Source organism: Trachurus japonicus, chromosome 2 (assembly GCF_045865225.1).
Source record: "Trachurus japonicus isolate A0001 chromosome 2, Traja_1.0".
In the NCBI taxonomy this organism is placed as follows: Eukaryota; Metazoa; Chordata; class Actinopteri; order Carangiformes; family Carangidae; genus Trachurus; species Trachurus japonicus.
The window spans coordinates 7,758,799-7,780,150 of record NC_140908.1 but is presented as its reverse complement, the minus strand read 5'-3'; the positions used below and the strand labels follow the sequence as shown (position 1 = coordinate 7,780,150).

The 21,352-nt window shown below is 43.4% G+C and overlaps 2 protein-coding genes across 3 annotated transcripts in view; both read right to left on the bottom strand.

Moving 5' to 3' along the window:
* appa (amyloid beta (A4) precursor protein a) overlaps nt 1-10,598 on the bottom strand; it is a 31,788-nt gene extending 21,190 nt beyond the window's left edge. For both annotated transcript variants that reach the window (XM_085797608.1, XM_085797619.1), the window contains exon 1: nt 10,417-10,598. In XM_085797608.1, coding sequence (XP_085653734.1) covers nt 10,417-10,476 — 60 coding nt within the window. In that variant the 5' untranslated portion in view covers nt 10,477-10,598. The remainder of the gene's footprint in view (nt 1-10,416) is intronic.
* Nucleotides 10,599-10,843: 245 nt separating this feature from the next.
* cyyr1 (cysteine/tyrosine-rich 1) overlaps nt 10,844-21,352 on the bottom strand; it is a 202,762-nt gene continuing 192,253 nt past the window's right edge. The window contains exons 2-5 of the mRNA XM_085803275.1: nt 17,494-17,574; nt 14,676-14,775; nt 13,456-13,616; nt 10,844-11,921 (exon numbers count right to left, since the gene is read on the bottom strand). Of these exons, the coding sequence (XP_085659401.1) occupies nt 11,788-11,921; nt 13,456-13,616; nt 14,676-14,775; nt 17,494-17,574 (476 nt within the window). The 3' untranslated portion in view covers nt 10,844-11,787. The remainder of the gene's footprint in view (nt 11,922-13,455; nt 13,617-14,675; nt 14,776-17,493; nt 17,575-21,352) is intronic.

Here is a 21,352-nt window from a genome sequence, read left to right as displayed (position 1 = left end):
CGCTTCCTCTGCCGGCTGGGAATTACGAGTGATGCAACTGAAGCGTTGATCAAAATGTCTTCCGGTTTCTTTCTACTTACAAAACTGGTACGAGCTGATGATGAGAGACGTCTGCGCTGTGACAAACAGAGAGAGCAACAGAGCAAAAAAATTGCACTTTAGCAAAGTCATAACAAATACCCGACTGCTATTTGTAGAAAGAGCCACAGAAAGAAAATACAGACTTAATGCTACTGAGCCTGCTGACCCATATAGGAGCACAAAATTAAGTTGCACACAGCTCTTGTCCAACTTGTTACAGCTTGACATGCAGTGCTGGTTTATAAACCGTACAACGCATTCAACATGGCCGTAATAATTTCCGGATGAAATGGAGTTTGTTTTACCCCGAGGGAGAACAGAAGAGACAGAACAGACAAACACACAAACAGACAAACCAACAATCTAATAATGTAATGCAATAATGTACAAGTTTTGGAGTAGTAAAGCGATTAAAGCGAGATTATTTGCGACTGGCAATCTGATAAAGTGGTTTGCTACGACAAGGAGGATGACGGGCAAAAATCACTCACTCGCGAGCGAGCGCACTGTTATTTGAATCACACTTCCCATCTCAGACAGGTGACCTATTTCCACAGCTGGAAACCATGACCCAAATCGCATCCAGGCAAACTTCAGACACCCGCAGCGTCATCCTGCCTCATCCTCATGTGTCTGACTGTCATATGCTCTGTCTTCACTTCACTTCAACAACTTTTACCCTGACATTTTAGCTTTTTACCCCCCCAACATATCCCCTACATATTTCTGTCGCACTTTGTTCCAGGCGTACTTCCTAAAACTTCTGGAGAAAAAAAAAATCGGAATCATGTGTCCTTTTTAACTATCTCCTACAGCAGAAAACACAAATTTGCTCGGCTCTCAGAGGAGCCACCGTTCTTCTCATCAATCCATGCAGCTGCACGACACTTCACATGTGGGACTTTCAAAGACATAACTCTTCTCCACCCCCCCTTTATGTAAATTGTCTGGCCATTCTCATCGAGAAGTCATTGTGTAAAGGGACTTGTAGTGATATGTGAGAGCAGACCCTGCTTTCAGAGATGGGATCTGCAGCAATAAAGAGCAAGGGAGGGAAAGAAAAAAAAAGGGAAAAGGTTTATTACCCGATTACATTTAAATGAGGGGTTATCAGAAAGAGAAATATTGCATCACATGCATACAAACTGCAATAAATCCATTCTTAAGCACACACACAGACACACACATAAACAATCTTTGAAGTGTCCCCTTGGGTGCTGGTCCTGCGGTGCTATTAATTGTGCAGTCTTATCTGAGTTGCCCAGGCCTGCCATGGGGAGTTGGGTGAAGGTGGTGTAAGGGTGGGATAAGGAGGAGGAGGAGGAGGAGGAAGGGGGGGGGTTGTCTTAGATCAGCTCTCATCCCAGGGGGAGGCTCCCTGGAGAGCAAGACGTGTTGCAGCAGCTCTACACACACACACACACTCTCTCTCTCTCTCTCTGCAGCACACATCTTTCACAGGCATCTTTAGCTACATCCCAGCTAAGTAGCAAACACGACAAGGCTTTATTGTCCTGGCTGCAACATATTGTATCACACGCGAGATAATGTCAACTGGTGAATGTTAGTGATGGTTTACAAAGGCTACGATACACACATCACTCTGTAAACACAACATGCGACACTGTTTCTCTTGCGAGCGCAGCCTAGGCCAATAGAATAAAGACTTTATAGTAACTCATGAGTGGGATAATGTGTTGTGCAATATAATAAACTTCTATTGCGTCCTTGGAGTCGTTAATCAAACGCTTGTGGTGGGATTGAGCAAAAGGATGCATCGCTGTGGGGAGGGAATGTGACGACAGCGTTGGGCGAGGCTTGGCCAGTTGACGAGACACACGGCAGCGCACGTGGCACGTGCACGACCCGTACACACGCACTGCGTAATCACCTAAGCACGCGGGGCCCTGCCGCTACTTAAACCTCTCAGATTATCTTTGACTTGACTTGTGCAGTAGGTGTGTGCGACGCTATCCCACTCCGATGTGTGTGTGTAATACTGATCTGCGCTGGATGTTTGGGAAGCAGTGTGTTACAGTGATTACAGGGCTGCCAGACCCTCTTCCCCTCCCTTTACACTGCCTGTCGGCCCGCAAGTTCAATTACAGAGCAGATGTAAAATCCTTCGTTTAAAAAAAAAAAAAAAAAATATATATATATATATATATCGCTGCTCCTGCATGTGTGACAGAAAGTATAAAAGCAGCTACAGGCTGGGAATGACTGCCTGGCTCCACAGTTTAAACTGAGCTGATACAGGTTATGATGAAACCTGAGCACTTTGAGAAATGCAGGCTTCACTGCTTCATGTTCATTCAGGCATTTCTTTAAAAAATCAATAGGTCTAAGTCAGTCTGGGACAAATATTGATTCCCTGACTTTTTGGGAGCTTGAGAGGTCAAACTGACACAGTGTTCACCTCTCAAACTGTAAATATTAAGCGTTAAGAGCTGCCACACCCAGATTCACTGCAGCAGTTCTCCTCGTAACCACTTTCCATTGACTGCCTTTGAGAAATGATCTTTATTCATATTCAATGTGATTAAGCTTTTGTCTTGGGGCTTCCTCTGGAATTAGCATCTCCGGCAAATCTGCTTAAAATCTGATTAGAAGTGTGTAAGAGAAATTGTTCCGACTTCTGCCCACTTAATTTGTCTAGACTTGATGGAGGGACTCTTGGTTTCCTTAGTAATTATCACCATGGAAACGGAGTCTCCTCTCTCCAACCTCCTGGGAACGTGCCTGCTGCCATAACCTCCCTCTGTCATCTCTGTGGCAACCTGCGGTCACGCCGCCATCCGAGTCACCCGGGAGAAGGAATTTCATCAGCTGGTGAGTTCGCTTTCGTCAGGAAGTGTGTGCGCGCACGCGTGCGTGTGTGTGAGTACAGGTCTGTCTGTGTGCCGCCTCACGTGTAAAGATGAATCCAAGGCAACGGGCGACTCATTCAGTCCCGGCACGTTAAACTAGCTCTGACCTCACTGGATAAGCAGATGGGAATCAAGTCTGCGGTGGACGGCCAGCATACACAGATGGAGCTGTGCACGCACACACACACACAGATCACACCACTGACCAATGCAAATCTGTTAACAATCTCACCCGATAATATGTTAATAGGTTGTTTTTGCCTAAAATACATTACTCTCCTCTTGTTGTAAAGATTGTTAAATGTGGAGGGGAACAGTGCTCAGTCATCATTTCTATTTCTTTTCTACACAAATATCCATTAAACCCCAGCATTAACGACTGTGTCAGTTTGCATCAGATTTTCTTAGTGGGCCATGTCACAAAAACAAAAAAACACACAAAAAACCAACATAACTCAGTTTTACTGGCGCCTTCTCTGGTGACAGACTGACTGGATGCATTTAAATCAACAACAGACATAAGTTGCAGCATCTGCAGCAGCAGCAACAATATCCTCCTGGCCCAGCAGGGTCTCATCACAACATGGGTTTCACAATTTGTCATCTGTATTGTGCACACAAACAAAAAAAAATACACAACATGCCAATATTTTCATAATGTGTTGACTGGAATTAATGTCACAGCAGGCGAAATAAATTTAAGTGCACCCCGAGACAATGCCAGATTTGATTCACATTATGTGTGTACAAACTAGAACCACAGTAACAGCTATGAAGAAAATGATTTGATGGCGTATTGAGAGCTGAGGTCATCCTTCATCAGTGTTACTAGGAGTCGTTTGTGAACCAGGGCCCTGGGGCCGATGGGCGCGCATATCTGGAATCATCATTAGTGATCACGAGCACCGCCTCCACACATGCCCGGCAGGTAAACACCCACTATTTCCCCTGAGGAAAACAATCACCAGTGAAAATGTATTATCTTCAAACCTGTTTTCTTCATTCAGCATTAATCTAATTATACGTTAAATGACTAAACGTGAGCATAATTAAACTCATACAGGATAATTACAATTTATTTCAGTTTAGCAAGATGAGAAATTTCAATTTTACAAATCCCATATGGAAATGTAAGTGACTCAGATCCATGCAAAGCATACTGTCACTTCAGACATGAGGGGTTTCCTACACAATGGTTCACAGTCTCAAACACACACACACACACACACACACGCTTGGCTTGGATCTGCATCACTTCTGTCGAACAAACATAGGAAGTCTGTTTCTATCATGGAGACCAAGCAGGAAATAGATCCAGAAATAGCAGCGCGACATCCGTCCACTTTTCTGATACAGTTCCCCATCTCTCACGTCTCTCATTTGCAACCGCTGTGACCACCTTCCACACACATACACACACAGAAGGGGTGGGGGGGGACTTGGCATTTAAAACAAGTGTTGCAATTTCACACTTGGACTCCAAGAGAGCTTGTCATCTACAACGGATGGCGTGGCTCCTGATTATAAGGAGTACTAGTTCTCCAAACCCTCTGAACTGTAGATCCCAGGCTGAGAGCACACCATACATCAGTGACATGCTCTATGGATGACACAGCCTGTCAGTGGGAAAAAAGAAAAGAAGAAACTATTCCAGTGGAAAAGGGTACAGAGAGAAATGAGAGAGAGGGGGAAAAATGAGTGAAGAACGACATAAATAACACACAGTGACCTAATTATAGTGCAAGTACCAGGCACCTGGGGAAGACTCCACTGCTATGGCAACCCTGAACACCCAGGACGGTGAGTGGAGACATGGCAAGAGCGATGTGAGAGGACGGTAGGGGGGGATGACATCATCTCTGTGAGTGTGGAGATGTAACCTCCGAAAACAAGGACCCTCGTGGGTCTTTTTGTGTCGACATTGTATCGAGTTGCTGGAACAAAACAGCTTCATTGTTACGGAGAAACTTTCCCAGGAAGATTCCCCAAATCTTTACAGATAATGAGTTGATACATATACAATGATGTATACGGTATGCTGTTTCTTAATATGCATTTTATGGATGTGTGCGCTAATGGAAAAATATGCTGCACTGAAAGGTTGAAAATATGAAAATTATGGAAACTAGTGGAGGAAAATTGAGCAGAGTCAAGTTCCACTGTGGTTCAACAAAGTATTTCTGTGGTTTAATTCAAGCACATGTTAGATTTAGAGAGCTGAGTGACTATTTAATCCAATAACGGCCTTTAAATATATATATATATATAAAGTTGAAGTCAAAGATAGATATAATAGACTTTTAATGTGTATCTGTCTGTCCAGATGTTTTTATTGGCAGCCGACAGGCAGACAGGAAACATTACAGAGGCAAGTGGGAGTCATACAAAACAATGGTCTGAAATTTGCATCTGGACAATGAGAGAGATGCATTTTCTGACCCAGTTTGTTGCGTGTTATTTTGGGATGAAAATACCATTTTCACCTTAAGTATCAACAGACTGAATGTGTGGATCAGTGCACAGGACAGAGGATAAATGTCAAACCTCTCTCTAGGCAGAAAGGTGGAGCATCCCCCCTCCTCCCCTCCCCCTCTCTCTCTTTAAGAGCTTAGAGGTGAGCTGGTGTTTCCTTGGTTCATTACACAAACAAACAGAACACACAAGCCTCCGCTGCGCCGTTACACGGTCTGAGTCATGACCTGAGATGTTATAACTCGTTTTTATAAAACGCTGATGAACATCTGTTAGTCATATGGGTGTGAAATTTCCATCCATCAAACACTGATAATCAATGAGCTTAAAACGTGACTGATTGTATTGGCCTTCCGCGAGATTATCAGAGTATTGATCAACAGAAGGTCAGTCACTTGGCTTGGCGTTAGCAGCACTGCAGCAATGATGCCTTACTTAAGCGATGAGCAGGGAGATGCTTCCAGATGGAGGCTTTGTGCAGCCTCCTGATGGAGTGAGAGCTGGATGCACCCTGCAACGCCGCCATTGCCGTTGCTGCTGAGTAATTGCGCAGGTCGGGGCGACTAGTTTTGCGCTTTATTATTCAGATTGTGTATCAACAGCTGCTTAGTCAGCAACGGTGAAATGAAGAGCATGTCTTCTTCGTGGCGCACTGCTGATATTTACCGATGGAAATAACAGTCCAATGGTGATGAATGGTGCCGGCTGGTGGGAGAGTTGCTCTAATATAAGAAGTGGGAGGGAGGATGGGGGGGAGTAAAGCTGGCGATGTGTACAAGTTTGACCTATGAGAGCTAATTATGAGAGGAAGAGGTGAAGGAGGAGTCTCGTTAATGGGTGTTAATATGTCCTACACAAGATGTATAATTTTCATTGATGAGAAAGTGCCAGACTTTAACACAACCCAACAGACAGAACACCCATTTAAAGGGATTTTCCTTGCAACATCTGTCTGGCACTGTATCCCTTTACGACAGTCAGTCAATGGGGTTCAGGACTGGATCCTGATCCCAGGTCATCTGGCGGTCATCGATACTGTTAAAAACAGACATGGCCATTGACCAGCATGTCAGACTTTAGCCTGTACTGCTTACAGTAGAGTGTTATCAATAATCTCCATTTCCATGAAGCTAAGAGATGCTTGTTGGATGGGACCAACCCTTCTGGTATTTATCAGCAGAGTTTCATTCAGAGGTCGCATTGCACAAAGCAGGCCTTTGAGCTACGTCCTGGTCTGTTACCGCTGAAATCAGCCCCGCCAAATTCCTACCATGCCTCCAAAAAGAGGGGATGCTACAGTTTTAGAAGGAAAAACACAAAGAAGACATGAGAGAGAGACGCAAATACGAGAAATGGTGAGACTGTAAACGAAGAGCGGCTGATTTATGCCGCTAACAAGGAAACCTGTGTGTCACCTCGAGTGTCGTTAGGGTGAGACAGAGCAGCGACGGACATAAGCGGCTCCAAAAGACAGCAAGCACAGCAGCGTCCTCCCATTTCCAGGCACCGTGACAATAGAAACAACAGTATCAAAAGGTCAGGAATTCTTTTCTCCAGGACAGACAGAGTGGAGGGGGCGCGCTGCGGTCGCGGTGGTGTTGTTGTTGACACAACCAAGACGGACAATGCGCGCTGTTTGGACAAGGAAATTTTTACTGCCAACTCTTTGCACCACTGGTTGGACGTGAAGAATTACAAGCAGAAAAGGGGAGCAAGAGAAAAAACAAAGTGAGAGTGCTGGGGAGAGGGAGGTTTCATTATGAAGAGGATGTTCAGTCCTGAAACATGACAACATTCACTATGAAACAAAGCAAGGACACTTGTTCTCACTAGGACGGAGACTATTTCCATTATCTCAGAGTTTGGCAATTATTTTGTCTATAAGGACAACTTAAAATGTCTCAATTCAACCAACAAATGGTTCAAAATCCACATGTGCACATTGGGAACGATCACATGGGACGAAGAAACCGGAAAATATTCACATTCGAGAAGCCAGACCCACTGAACTTTTGTCCCTTTTTTCCTTAAAAAGATTACCTAAATGTGACAATAGCAGATCAATGAATTATTCACTGATGTCAGCCTCAGCTGACCTGAATACAGCACAGCCATATAACAGGCTGAATTTTGATGAAGAGTTTTCTCAACTGCAAACTCACTCCACTTTTTGTTGTTGCTTTTTTTCCCCCCCTCTGTCACGGCTTGAGCACAAAGTTCACTCTTTCTCCAAAGGCCTGTCAAAAGCCATTCTTTGAAATCCCAACCTCAAGTACAAGTACAGGTAATGCAGGTGAAAGTGGACACGATACAAAGTGAACTAAGGAAGTGGAGAGCAATCGGAGATGTTATTGGTGTCTGAGGAATTCTCCTTCAGCGAATTGAAACTGCAGCGTGAGCAGCAGAGAAGGTGCCAGAGAGAGAGAAACGCTGGCGGTGCCAACAGCCATAATGGCATTAAGGCTCGCTAATAAGGGGAGAGGGCTAGTCCGCCCCAGGCTGAAAGACTGCAGTATGCACACAAACAGACTGCCTGCACCCATCCAAGAGCCATTTCCCAAGGATTTACAAATACACAAAGGCTGGCATCCAACTCCCACGCTGCACACCACAGCCTGCGTGTACAGGGCGGGCCCGTCAGGAAAAAGCAGCTTCCTCGAGCTGTGTGTTTAGAAGTGTGTGTTTGCATGGGGCACTAATGAAGACTATTAACAAGCCCTAACAAGATCAAAAACTTGCCAGCGTCTCGTTTCGAGTCTGATTTAATCTCGCTGGCATTATTCCTCAAAATTTTAAGCTACTTCTTCTATCTTCCATCACATTTCATCACTTCTGACTTTGATGTTGATAAATGTAAATACAGGGCTCAAAGGGTAAAGATTGTCTCAAGCAATGTAAGCAATGGATTATGAACAAAGCCGACGGTTTGCTTGATGAAGAGCCCAAACTATTCATCCCAAGTGCACTGATTATAGGCTACGTGCAGGAAACGAAGGAGGTCAGCAGCAGCAGCATTTCACCTGATTCATTTCAGGGCTGAGACATCCAAACCAATTGGATTGAATGGAGCGCAACGGCCATTGTTTGGCATGATTGATCTATTTCAATAACACCTTTAAAGGCCATAAAGGCTCCAACTGGAGATCCCAAAGCTGCAGCTGCTCCTCAGCCACAATTGCAGGTCCTATGTGAAACAATGCGTGGCTACTGGTGGTCACAGGAATGTGTAATTTATCTCCCAACAAGGCCACACTGTAAATAATATCCACCCTAACTTAAGAGGTGCACCAGTACATCAAGTGATAACCAGTTAACAAAAGAGGTGAAACTTCCCCTTTTTGAGGGAAATCCCCCTTGAGTCAAACGATGCCTGAGTTGTTTGGGGAATTTACTTCATATACATTTTAGTACCTAGCCTTAAAAAAAAAGGAGAAGTGACGCTTCACTGGATTATCCAAATGAAATCATTACACAAGTGAAAATGATGACACGACATTTCAATACATCTTGGAAACGCCTGGATTTTGATTCAATAAATGCAAACTCTCACATTTTAGATGCATATTAGGAGATCAAGTAAATGACATGTTAAAAATAGATATTTTTTGCAGTGTGTTTTCACAAAGCGGTGTTCTTTAGTGAAGAAGACGCCTGAAAAATGGATGAGGAGTCATTCTGTGAAACTACGCCCAGTGTAGTGACATTGTCATGGATGCCTTATGTTGTTAATAAGGCTATTATCACACCAGGCTTCACAATAGATACGAAACGAGTGTGGAAAAAGCAGCAGTGATGATCAAAGCTCCTGTTGGCTTCCCAGTTTCCCGACCCTCGATAAATGCTGCAGTGCACCGCCGCCATCTTACTTCTCTATTCTCTACCATCCGACTGAAATATGTGGGAGAGCGTTAATGTTAGTTTTTGCCCGTATGTAAAGGTGATATTCACGACTTCGTTTATGTCATTTAAAACCCAGAATCTGGCTTCAAGTATTCGTTACGACACAGAAATACGCCTTATTGACTTATTATCATTCCCAAAACACGCCCACCCCCATAATATTAGCCCTGGGGATATGGAAAATGTAATAATACGCCTATAATCTTCTTACTCTAATGACTTTAACCACATTTGATTTACACAAATGGACAGTAAATAACCATTTCATAACGGCAACATTGGGTAACAACGCACAGTATTTCTGAGGGAAAATCATTTTGTTGACAAACCTAACTTGTAACTTGTAATGTTTTAAATAATAGAAAAGCAAGTTGCTTCTCGTTTTGACACAAAAGAAAAAGGGGAACATCACGGGCGCAGATTTTATAAATCAAGGGTGTCGGACATTCAGTCTATTGTTAATCGGTGTTAATAAATCAGTTACCACAGGCTTAACAGGAGACTTTGCCCGAGAAGAGACATTATGGAGTACAACGAAACGGGGGTTTCAAAACGAATATGTGTTGTTTATCCATATTGTATGCTTTATGTTATTTATTACAAATAACACAACGTCACAAACTAACAAAATATATCGCACTGGTGTCGAGATATTGTCGAAAACAGTGCGCATTCCTTGATTTTTTGGAAACGTCCAAGTGCTAACAATCACTGCCAAGTTAGCTTCGTTCTTCAATAGCATTTCCGGCTGACACCTTCAATATAAAACGACGGGTAACACGACTTGCATTTTTTCGCTCAAGTATCCCTAATGCGTCGTCAGAATATACCAACATAGTAATTAACTCGCTGCTTTGTTTGAATTGGTAACTTAAAATGATGTATTTCAATTTGCTTAACAATGAATTAAGTCCCTTTTCACCCCTCTAACATGTTCCGAGCTTTAATTTTGAAGGGACAGGTGCTCCTCTTCCGACTCGGTGGTTGCTAACGGTAGCTAGCTTGTCTCGGCTGGGCTGACTACACAATATGGTGGAAAATACTACAAATTCTCTCACACACATAACACACAAAAAAATGTTTTTTTCCTTACCTCAGCAGCCAGAGCCGAAGCCGCCACAGCCAGCAGCAGTAAAGCTACTCGGTCCCCCATGTCGTTTCGCTGACACGACGCTCCTACACAAAAGCAGCGTTTCGCCGATTCTCCGCCGTGAGACGTTTGCTGTCGGGTGAGAAACTGAGAGCGTTGAGCAGCGCCGGTGACTCCCGTTGTCTGATGGTGAGTGATACCGAGGCTGCACAGCTGCTCAGCGGCGGATCACCTGACCACAGCCGAGTGGGATTAACACACACATACACACACACTCAATATCCCTCCCTCTCTCTCTCTCTCTCTCTCTCACACACACACAGACTGAGTTTATCTTTCTATATACCCCAATCATCACAAATAAAACACAAATTGTCGTTTTAAGTTGTCCTTCTTTAAAAAAAAAAAAAAAAAAAGAGGAAAAAATAAGTCACGTTTTAATAACATTTTTAATTTACAACACCACCATTGAAACAGTAAGATTCATTTAAAAAAAAAAAAAAATCATTTACCTGACTCATGATTAATACAGTTCAACCTCTTCCATCATTCATAGTCATCATCCATTACATGAATCACACATACACACATACAGAGCACAGTTGGTGAGGTTAAATCCACTTCTCAGTCACAAATGATTCAAATTTACAGTTTTCACAAAAGAATCTCACAAAAGGCAAAAGATTTTTAATATTTTTCCTTTTCATAAGAGAAGTCATTTTGGTTCAGCTGAACATAATGCGACCCCCCCACTCACATTGTTTCAAGTAAGGCAATAAACCCACTGCTTTCAAGTTGTCCCATGTCATTCAGGTCAGTATTATTATGCATTATATTCAAGTCTCTGTATCTACACATGACAGCTCCTGACCCGACTTGTTTAAAAACGGCTTTAATCATCATCATTCACAGGCATACATCAGGTTTTTAATAACTACATTGTCTCCTGGACAGGCTTGTCTCCTGCGAGTTTCCTCTTCCACGCTGACAAAAGTAGTCCTCACCTTCATCAAAGCCGTACGCTGCCTTTGATGTGCACAGGCGGGAACGGATAAGGATATTGGTTATTAGTGGGGGGAAAAGTACCCGCCACAGGCTAGCACGGCTGCTTACAGTTATCAGGGCATGCACATGTTGTGGCCCTTGACGGGCATCCTGACCCACAGCTTGTTAAATTATTATTTCTTCCCCCATCCCACACTTTAGTCCGGACTCCTGCTGAACAAAATTGCACTGGGCCTCATGTTGAATTGTCTTTCATCCAAATATGCAACACCAGCGGCTCATTATCAGAGGCCTGAGGTGGAGAGCCGTCTTCAGGTGTGAGAAACCAGGCCATGAGAGTTTCCTTTGGATGAACTGTGCAGCAGAGATTCACTTGCGGGTGCAGCCGGGGTACGGAGGAGGAGGGGAGTAGTTGTCAGGCCGGGGTTGAGTTGGGGTGTAAGGCGGGGGGCGCAGAGAGGGAGGGTACATCTCATAGTCGTAGGTGTACGGAGGTGGAGGACCTGAGGGGAAGAGACAGAAAACAGCAGGGTTTAAATCCTCTATTTGCTCCTGAAAGCTCACGTTGTTTGAGTGTTTAAAGGTGAATGAGGCCTTTTAAACTCAGGATACCTGCCCCCATTTCATAACAGTTTGATGGGATGGTTGCACCCTCTAGTGGAGGAACTAGGGATCTGCAACCTCAAGAGGGCGCGACTTGAAAACAGAAGGTCAAAAAATGTTGCCCCAGGGAGGGAGTAGTTTTTGGACCACAATGCATCACTTCAACCTGGGGGATACTTTTTATTATCATTATATGATATTATTTACGGGGAAAAATGCAGTCAATATGGAAGAGGAAATCAATGATGTTGGTCAAATTAAACCTCACATTTCTATCACTATATGATGAATAATTCGCCATCTTACAAGTGAGAGGAGAGGCTTTGTTTCAGAGTGATCACTGCTGATGTTAAGTCGTTCAAACTTGTGGTAGTGAGAAAGGGAAGATGGCACAACAGCATTTCAACATCCAAGTGTTAAAATACAAAATAATTCATATCGCTATAGCTACATAATTCATGCCGCATTGCTTTGTATGTTTATGAAACGTGATCAGAGCTGCAGGTCAGAGCGAAGAGTGGCGGTCCAGTGTTGCATGAAGGCGATACACTGAGGAGAATGAAACGTGATGAATAAATGATGAGACCCAGAAAGAAAAAAGAAAAGAAAAACAGCAGCGTTCCCAGAGCTGCAGAGAGTTACATGCTACCGACTATGACGTGCAGACAAAGTACCTGCGAGGAAAACAAAACGTTGGACGCACCGTTAGCTGCCGGCTCGCCCTCGAGTGGGAACAGGATGTAACAGATGTGAGACGGAGAGTGGAGGACATGCCTGACGTAGGAATCGGTTACAAAAGCAGCGATATGATATGTGAATGTCAGAAAGGCTGGTTATGTCAGAACAGCGCTCTCATGGCTCAATGGAGATAATGTGAAGCCTTTACATGCTGCAGAACAATCAGCTCTCTGGTGGCGTCATGAACTATGGTCACCCCTGTGACACCTTACACCCATTATTATTCTTTTTTTTTTTTTTACATCTCTTTTATTCATTTCTGACAGCCTGAGGGCAGGAGATACGATTACACTCCAGCACAGTGTGTAATGTTTCACTCTGTATGACATGTCACCATAAACCCACTAGTAAAAATGTCTGTCAGTTAATTTTCTTATTATTTTCTGAATGAATCAAGTTATACATCTTCAGAAATCAGAAAATAGTCCATCATAGTTTCCGAAAATACAAATGTATCCAAAAACAACACAATATTCTTCTGTATAAGCCACCAAACGTACGGCTTTAGATGGTTTATCTGTCTTCTACTGTAGTTATCAAAATAAGACTTAGTCGCCAATGAGGACAGGGATTAAGTTTGACTGTTCAGTAAACAGATGTGAATGCGAACACGGGCTATGTAGTGATAGCAATGTTTATGGCTCATGCATAATCCTTTAAAAGTGTGTTTTGGTGTGTGTGTTCCTGAAGACCCACCTGGATATCCCTGGGTCACAGTGTTGATGTAGGAGGTGCTGAACACGCCGACCCGTGCGCCACGCCCGTTCTTCATGCACATGCACACGCACAGAAACAAGGCCGCCACCGCCCCCATCAGAAACACCACGCCGAAAACGATGCCGGAGATGGCAGTGCCCCTGAAACACACACACACACACACACATTGTGAGCCACCCGGCCAAGTGTGAGGGGAGGCAGCTGTCTCAGACAGACACGCTACCGATACGTGGACTTGGACTGCAGCGTCTGATGTAACTCAGCTGTGTGATGTATGTGCAGAGGAGTCTGTGAACTGGCACTGTAAAATAGAGAAACAGGCATCATTAACAGGTTTGTTACGTCTTCAGCGTTAGTCAGCGGGCCACATTCACGCCTCGCCGCTTTCAGGAGCAGCAAACCGACTTCATCCAACTCGATTCAAGATGTTCCCTTAAATACACAAGTGTAAATACACAAATTCAGCAACAAACAGACACAGATCGTTAACGTATCGCTGAGACCCAGCTTTTTTGAAAGGAAACGCCTGACGCCTGGGAGCCATGTGAAAGTGTTAAAGCAGCTGTGCTGAATCATCTGAGGGGGAGGTCAAAAGGTCAGATCTTCAGAAGGCTCCTCTGGCACATCCAGAGACAGCTGGTATGTCAGTTAGTTAGTTAGTCCTCCTCTCTCACTTGAAGCTCACGCACCAAACCTATAGATCAACTCCACTGAAATACATGAGAACAAACGCTCTTCCTCATCAGTCTCTTGAATTTCATTGAGATCAGCAAAAAAGAAAAGAGCAGAGTGGCTGTGTAGAGTCATGTGAGGCAGTTTTTGATGTTTCTGTATTTGATTCAGAGCAGAGAGGGGAAAAACTGGTCTGGTTTTGAGGCTTTTTACCCACCAAGGTTGCTGATGTGTGGGCAGCCACACCGCAACCTTGAATCATCCGTTTCATCTTCATGAAAGAGCCTGACAACCAGATTTGTCAATGGTAATGGTACCTCTACTACTTGGGGATGGAAATTTAAAAGCTATGCTTCATCCATCCCCTTCTAACTGTACTGTTACTGTATTGATTTATTGTTTGTTATGTCTGGTTGTTCTTGTTCTGTTAACAGTCTTGTTGAATTGTGTCTATTATGGTCTGGTTTGAAATAAACTTAACTAAACATCTGAACGTCAAAATTGCCAAAAAGTGTGTGACAACTTACGAGAGGACGTCCCCGACGTAGGCGTAGTAGGAGCAGCAGAAAGGCGGCGACCCGTCGCAGCAGTACTCTATGCAGCCTTCACACTGGGCCTCAGCGCCACCTGCAACACACACACACACACACACTCCTGAGGATCTGTCGTGCAGGAAGTCACCAGCGTTTCCACAATCACAGGGTTATATGATACACTTCATGTTTATGCCAAATAAGAAAAGAAACCATTACGTCAGGTCCTGTTATGTGAGGACCCTTTTAAACCCCCCCACCACCTCTGGATGAACAAACAACTTGAACGCTATAATGAAATCTTTCATGAACAAACCTCAAAGCACACAACTTCAACCAGCGGCATCTATTTATGACTTCAAAGAGTTTCAAAGCATCAAGACAGTTGATTTATTATGACCTCAGAGAAGCAGAGAGGCACTTTTCAAGAAAAAAAAGAAGCTATCAGTACCTGTGGCGCAATTGGGGGGGAAATATAATAAAAGATGTCTGATGTATGCACACAGGGACATTGGATTTGGTTTCGAATAAACCCAGCCACCCCCTGCTGGCCTGTATAACCAAATCTAAGAGTTTTTAAATATCCGTCAGATCAGTACACAAATTACAGCCGAAGGGAGATTTAAATAAGCTCTCCATTTCTTCTTTCAAGTACAGCTTTGGAGTAAGTTTCCCCCCATAACACAAATGTTTAAATTACACTTTGATTGTTTTCTCAACCTCTAAAGATCTTTCTGATCTCATTGTATATAGAATATAGGACAAAGATCACATGGCAACAAGGAGCCGTTGCCATGTGATTGCTATGCGGCATCTCACTGCGTTAATAGTCGACATGCATGATTTATTTTTCCACGTCCGGGGCTGACTGAGGCAGCGAGTCAGCCCACATGGGCCACCAGCTGAATCAAACACTGTAGGCAGCGAACTGGCTGAGTCCAACAGACGACTGCATGACACAGCCTGGAAAATTAGCACGTTGTTACCTAAGATGAGATAACGAGTCCGGGACACGTTTCGTCACCTTGTTCTTTCAACTTTGATGACACAGATGAGTGTGGTTCTGGTGGATTCGTCTGTCGGGGCGACGTGTCGATTATCTATTATGGGACATGGAAGGAACTCGGCCCATTGATCGACCTCAGAGCTCAGGAGCAAATGAGCAGCTTTTTGTCTTGGATCAATGACACACACACACACACACACAGCACTGTGATGTTTTGATTTCACCTAAAACCAGTTTGTCTGAGTCAATCTGCAGAATCTTTTAAAAGTAGGTCAATCGTTTGAGTTATTTTCCAATCAGAAGTGACAAATATTCTGTGGTTACAACTTCTCTCATGTGAATCTGCTGCTTTCCTTCATGTAAAATAAAGAAAATCAATACTCTTGTTTTTTTTTTTTTTTTACTGTTTTTCACACTAGTTTTTCTTCCAGCCTTGAGAAAATAAATCTATGATCAAAATGATTTCTAGCTGCAGAACTAATGAAGAAGACAAAAACAGATGTTTGCAAACTGTGGGTATGGGGATTTGAATAGCATGGGAAGAGATTTGCATTATGGGACATGGAGGATCCAGACTAGAAATAAGGATAGCATAGCATAGAGTGGCAATTATTAAAAGTAGATGGAGCGACTTTAAAACTGAGTGAAATCTGGAGCCACAGTGATCCGGCTGTTGAATTAATTACTTTCTGAGTGGGAGGTCATTGGAGTGGGCAGCAGTGTGACTGTCATGCTGTTTGTGAGGGGTCAGATCAGGATAAATAACATTTGCCACTCGTACACCGGTGCTGGCAGTTGCAGGATCTGCTCTGCTCCGTGTGTTTGTGCGATGGATGTGATTCACTCTCAGCCGAAGCCTCCACATTCAAAAGCATTGTACACACAGCTGTGTCTCTCTGTGTGCTCGTCTCAACCTGCTGCCATGACACGAGCCTCCACCTCCACCTCCACCACAGACCCTGCGAGTTTTGTGCGTCTTCTCCTGCCGTCACCTGGAAGGTTGAAGTCTTTCACAATACCGCACACTTCAAATGAAGGACGCTGCTGCAAAGAAAACAAGCCGTGTGTGCACATGTGTGTGTCTGCACATGTGTGTGTGTGTCTTTGCTAAGGATCTGCTTTCTCTCAGCAATCACTCACACTCAAAATGATGTGTGCCTGGAGGCATTTGGCCACATTTCCAGACACTGGTAGGTAGAAAACTATAGGAAAGAGAAGAGAGCGGAGCGCTGACTTCAGGGAACAGAGGAGAAAACACTTTTTTTTCTTCTAAAGTGAGAGAAATAGAAATGAAAACATGTTTTTTGTGATATGCTTTACACATGGAGGTCACAGGCAACCCTCCTTTTTTTAATGTAACACTACCTCCCAGCTTAAAAGGCAGTTATTAACATGTAAATGGCCATAGGGAGGTCCCATCAGCAGACCTCTGCTGTGCTCTGACTGGGTGGTCCTCAGAGGTCCTGGCTCCTGTCTCTCCACAGCCTGGGAGACAATGGCAGTATGTCCTTCACCCCCCCACCCCCTCACACACATACACCCAACACCACCAACTAATAACCCCCCCCCCACCCCCTCCTCCTCCTCCTCCTCTCTCTCTCTGCAGCACCGTAGCTCAGACTTGACTCGTGAAAAGTTTCCAGCAGTTTTTACATCCTGTCTGTCACTCATTGTTTCCCAGCGCTGTGATATCCGACAGCCTCTACATCCATTAGAAACACAACTAAGAGCCATTAAAGTCTAATTAAAGGTGTGTGCTGAGGAAGAGGGTTAAAAAAAACAACGATAAAACCACTACAGACTCACCGGTGAATAAACAGAGCAGCAGCGAGTTCCTCAGCCACCTCCATCTCCCAGCCTGCGTCCTCCTCCGCCTCTCCATGACCCCTCTTTCTCTCTCTCTCTCTGCTCGCGCCCACTTTCCGCCTTGTTTTTCCGCCTCGACCGGGTGACAGGAGCTCGGAGAAAGCGCGTGTATCCCTCCGCGGTCACCTATGGGGCTCCTCGTGGAGCATTGTTGTTGTGTCCCACTCCCCGACAGCCAGCAGCAGCAGCAGCAGCAGCGGGCTCCTACGTCCTGACTTCGGGGTTAGTTGTTCCCCCTCCTCCGGGCTGACGCTCCGTTTGTTCCTCCGCCTCCTCCACGTGTGGACGACGGGCAGCGTCTTTCCCTACTGCCTCTCTCTCTCTATCTACTTCTCTTTCTTCCGTCCTGTGTCCACACCTCCGACTGACGGGCTGCTGGAGCTCTTTATTGCGCTGCCCTCCCCCGCCGTCCTCCCTCTCTGCTCACCCTCCCTCACCCTGTTCAGTTCACACTCAGAGAGAGAGAGAGAATAAAAATGAAATTTCAAAATAAGACTCTAATTAGGCCTCTCTACTTTTCACAAGTAGCCTAACTATAACTATCATGATTTTCATTTAGTCCTTTTTTTCCTCTTTATTTTGTTTTTATTTTTAATTTCACTTTATTCCTAATGGATGTTAGCATTCACAGCTTGCTGAAATATACGGCCATGCTAAATAAAGGGGTCATTCCTATGTTCCCACAGCCTTATGTTCCCACATTTCTAACTTTTGTTGTAGCTGAAAATTAGGCCCTTTGGTCCCATTGGTTGGGTTTAGGCAATGAAGAAAAGAGTTGGTTAAGTTTAGTAAAAAAGACCCGGTAGAGGCTAGACAGCTAGATAGATAGAGTCAAGATAGGTAGAGAGAGTCCAGTGGGAACATAGTCATTCCAGAATTGGAGGACATTTCATGTCCCACCCATTCATTTTCAATAAATCATGCATGAAATTCCAAAACTTGCATTTGTGGTGAAAATTATAATTACTCTGAGACAAAATATAAATATAGTTATACAAAACCTGGTTCCAAAATATTATTTAAAATACAAAATAACTCTAAGCACCCCCTAAAATGGCCCTTTTCTCTTGTCCCACCCTCTTAATGGCCAACATGCATGTCAAATAAAGCGGTTAAAATAAGTTTAAAATTTTAATTTTTTTGTATGATTTTGTTGATTTATGTCTTTTGTAAGTGTAAAAACACTTAGTTTAATCATAAACATATTTTAAATAAAAGTAATTTTGCACTAAAGTTGTGTCCCACAACATCCACGCAACCCTGTTACCAAAACCTTTTTAGCAGAGAAGAAGAAGAAAAAGAAGTATGAGACACATGACACAAAATAATTTGTATTATCAAACTGTTAGATAATAGCATGGGTAGACACAAGGTAAGTCCTCTCTTCTAATTTTCATATTTTTCATATTTCGTCTGCCCTGATTGATTGCGTCACTCTAACCAATGCAACCCTGTTACTCATATTACCAGAATAAGGCAAAATATTTTCAAAGTTTTCTTTGTTCCTTTAAATAACTAAGTTCGTTCTCAACCTTACAGTAACATTACATTCCATAGCTAGCATCTTTCTTCTGCTAAACAGCTGACATAAGCATTGATTTGCAACCCTGTTACTTGCAACCCTGTTACTTCAGAGTAACAGGGTTGAGATTTATGTCATAATCTACAATCAAAAGTAATTAATCTATTCAACCCTGTTACTTTGTTCAACCCTGTTACTCTAATTTCAACCCTGTTACTGTGTAATTTATCTTAAAATTATCTTAAATGACTGTATCAGCTCATGAGGGTTTATCCTATTGTCATTTTGGTAGTGTGTATGATTATATTCATTATGTATTTTGGCAAATATTTATAGATAAATACTTATATAATACCTTTACAGGTTCCTGAGTATTGGTAACAGGGTTGCACCAAGCAGCACACACAATATATAAAATATCTAATAAAAAGTGTCACTTTGGGTCCTGAGCTGGCCAAACATAATTATTTGATGATTAATTACCTGTATTTCTTAAATATATAGCAGAAAATGATCAAATAAATAGTAAAATTTTGAGGTGTTTCAGTCCTTAAATGTCCTCCAATTATTGTAAGTATGAAGAGTATTCTTGACACAGCTAGTAGCCTACCTAATAAATGAAGACTTCATGTGGTTGAAGCTTTTATTTTGAAGGCTCAATTATCTCTTTTCCGATCTCATTCTTAATTCTGTTTAGGCTATTACAGCTTCACCTTTAGGCCCACATCGGAGTGCGCATGGGTTCTGTACTGTAGTCTATGTGCGTGCACGTAGTACTCACGCTCGTCCCCGTGAATATCAGGTCAGATAATAGACCTCCACCCACGCCCACGGCAGGCTCAGTCCCCTGCTTCACACGCCGCCCGTCACATCACGACTTCTCCGGAGATGAAAGCGGAGTGGGGCCGTAATGACCCACGGCCGGCTCAGCACGGTGCTTCACACCTGTGTGACAACACCACGACACTCCGGAGCTATTTTCAGACACCAAAACAACACGAAGGGGCCCAGACTGAGCTCGATCCATCTGTTTATCTGTATTTCTGTCTATCTGTCTGGTTGGGTTTTTGAAAATGTCACAGATAACCTGCAAACTCTATCCCATTAACGCTGCTGTTACACAAATATACCACATGGAAATCTCCCAAAAAACCACATCAGACACACACTCTTTGTAGTTTTGAATATACAAATAAATAAATAAACCCCTCTTATCTGTTGTGGTGAGGAGGGTGCAGGGGGAGCAGCTCTGCAGAAGACCATACCCAGCTCTAAATGGGGCAGAGAGGGCCAGGGCAGGAGGAGGGTGGGGTGGGGGCAGCTTGGATATTAAAGCAGTTGCAACCTACTCATTGCACAGTTGGTTAATATGTGATTTAATATGGGTCTTAGACAATACCTTGAGGTCATGATTCTCAATCAGATGAAGGAGAAAGACTAGACGAGTGGAGGGCTCCACAAATACACTGTAGGGCAAAAACGTCTTCATCCAGCAACATGTAATTTATTAACACAAAGTAGGCCTATGTCCTGGTACCAAGATAAAGGGGTTAGAGGATGACCACGACCCCCCCAACTCACGCACACTTCCCTCTGTGCTGCAAGACTTTGGATCAAGAACGCCACTTGTACTAACCTGAACTGATTTAACTAACAGTCATAAAATTCATCATTAAAAAGCTTTTCCAATGACCTGAATCTGCCCTAATGAAGTCATTTTTGCAAACATTAAGCCTATATTTTCTTGCTAAAATCAGAAGGATTTTCAATTTGTGCATCGTCTTTCTTCCTCTGATCCGACGTGAGTGCTTTTTCTTTCTCTGGAAGTTTGAAAACTTGGTTCAAATTTGCCATAAGTCAAACAAACCTATACGGGCAACCAAGGGTGGCAAAAGGAGGAAGATAATTTAGCTCTCGGAAATGCCACCCACATTGAGCAGCAATGATTCATAATGTCTTCCAGATGCTTCTTTTAAGCTGTAATGATGTGACGCTGAGACATGAAAAAACAACCAGGTTAAAACAAACAAACAAAAAAAGTTGTTGCATTTCACCTGGACATTTTCATGTTGACATTTCCCTCCCCTAGTGTGAGTTGTTTCTTGTCAATTGTCAAGTCCGAAAAAAAGAAAAAAGCATGAAGTATGCATCCCCTCCTGTCCCAGTTGTTTGGGCTTACAGAGTCTAGTGGCACATTATGTTATTACACAGATTACAGAGATGGCCAATTTTCTTCCTAACCATCTATAATTACAGGATAATGATTTCCTTTGTGCT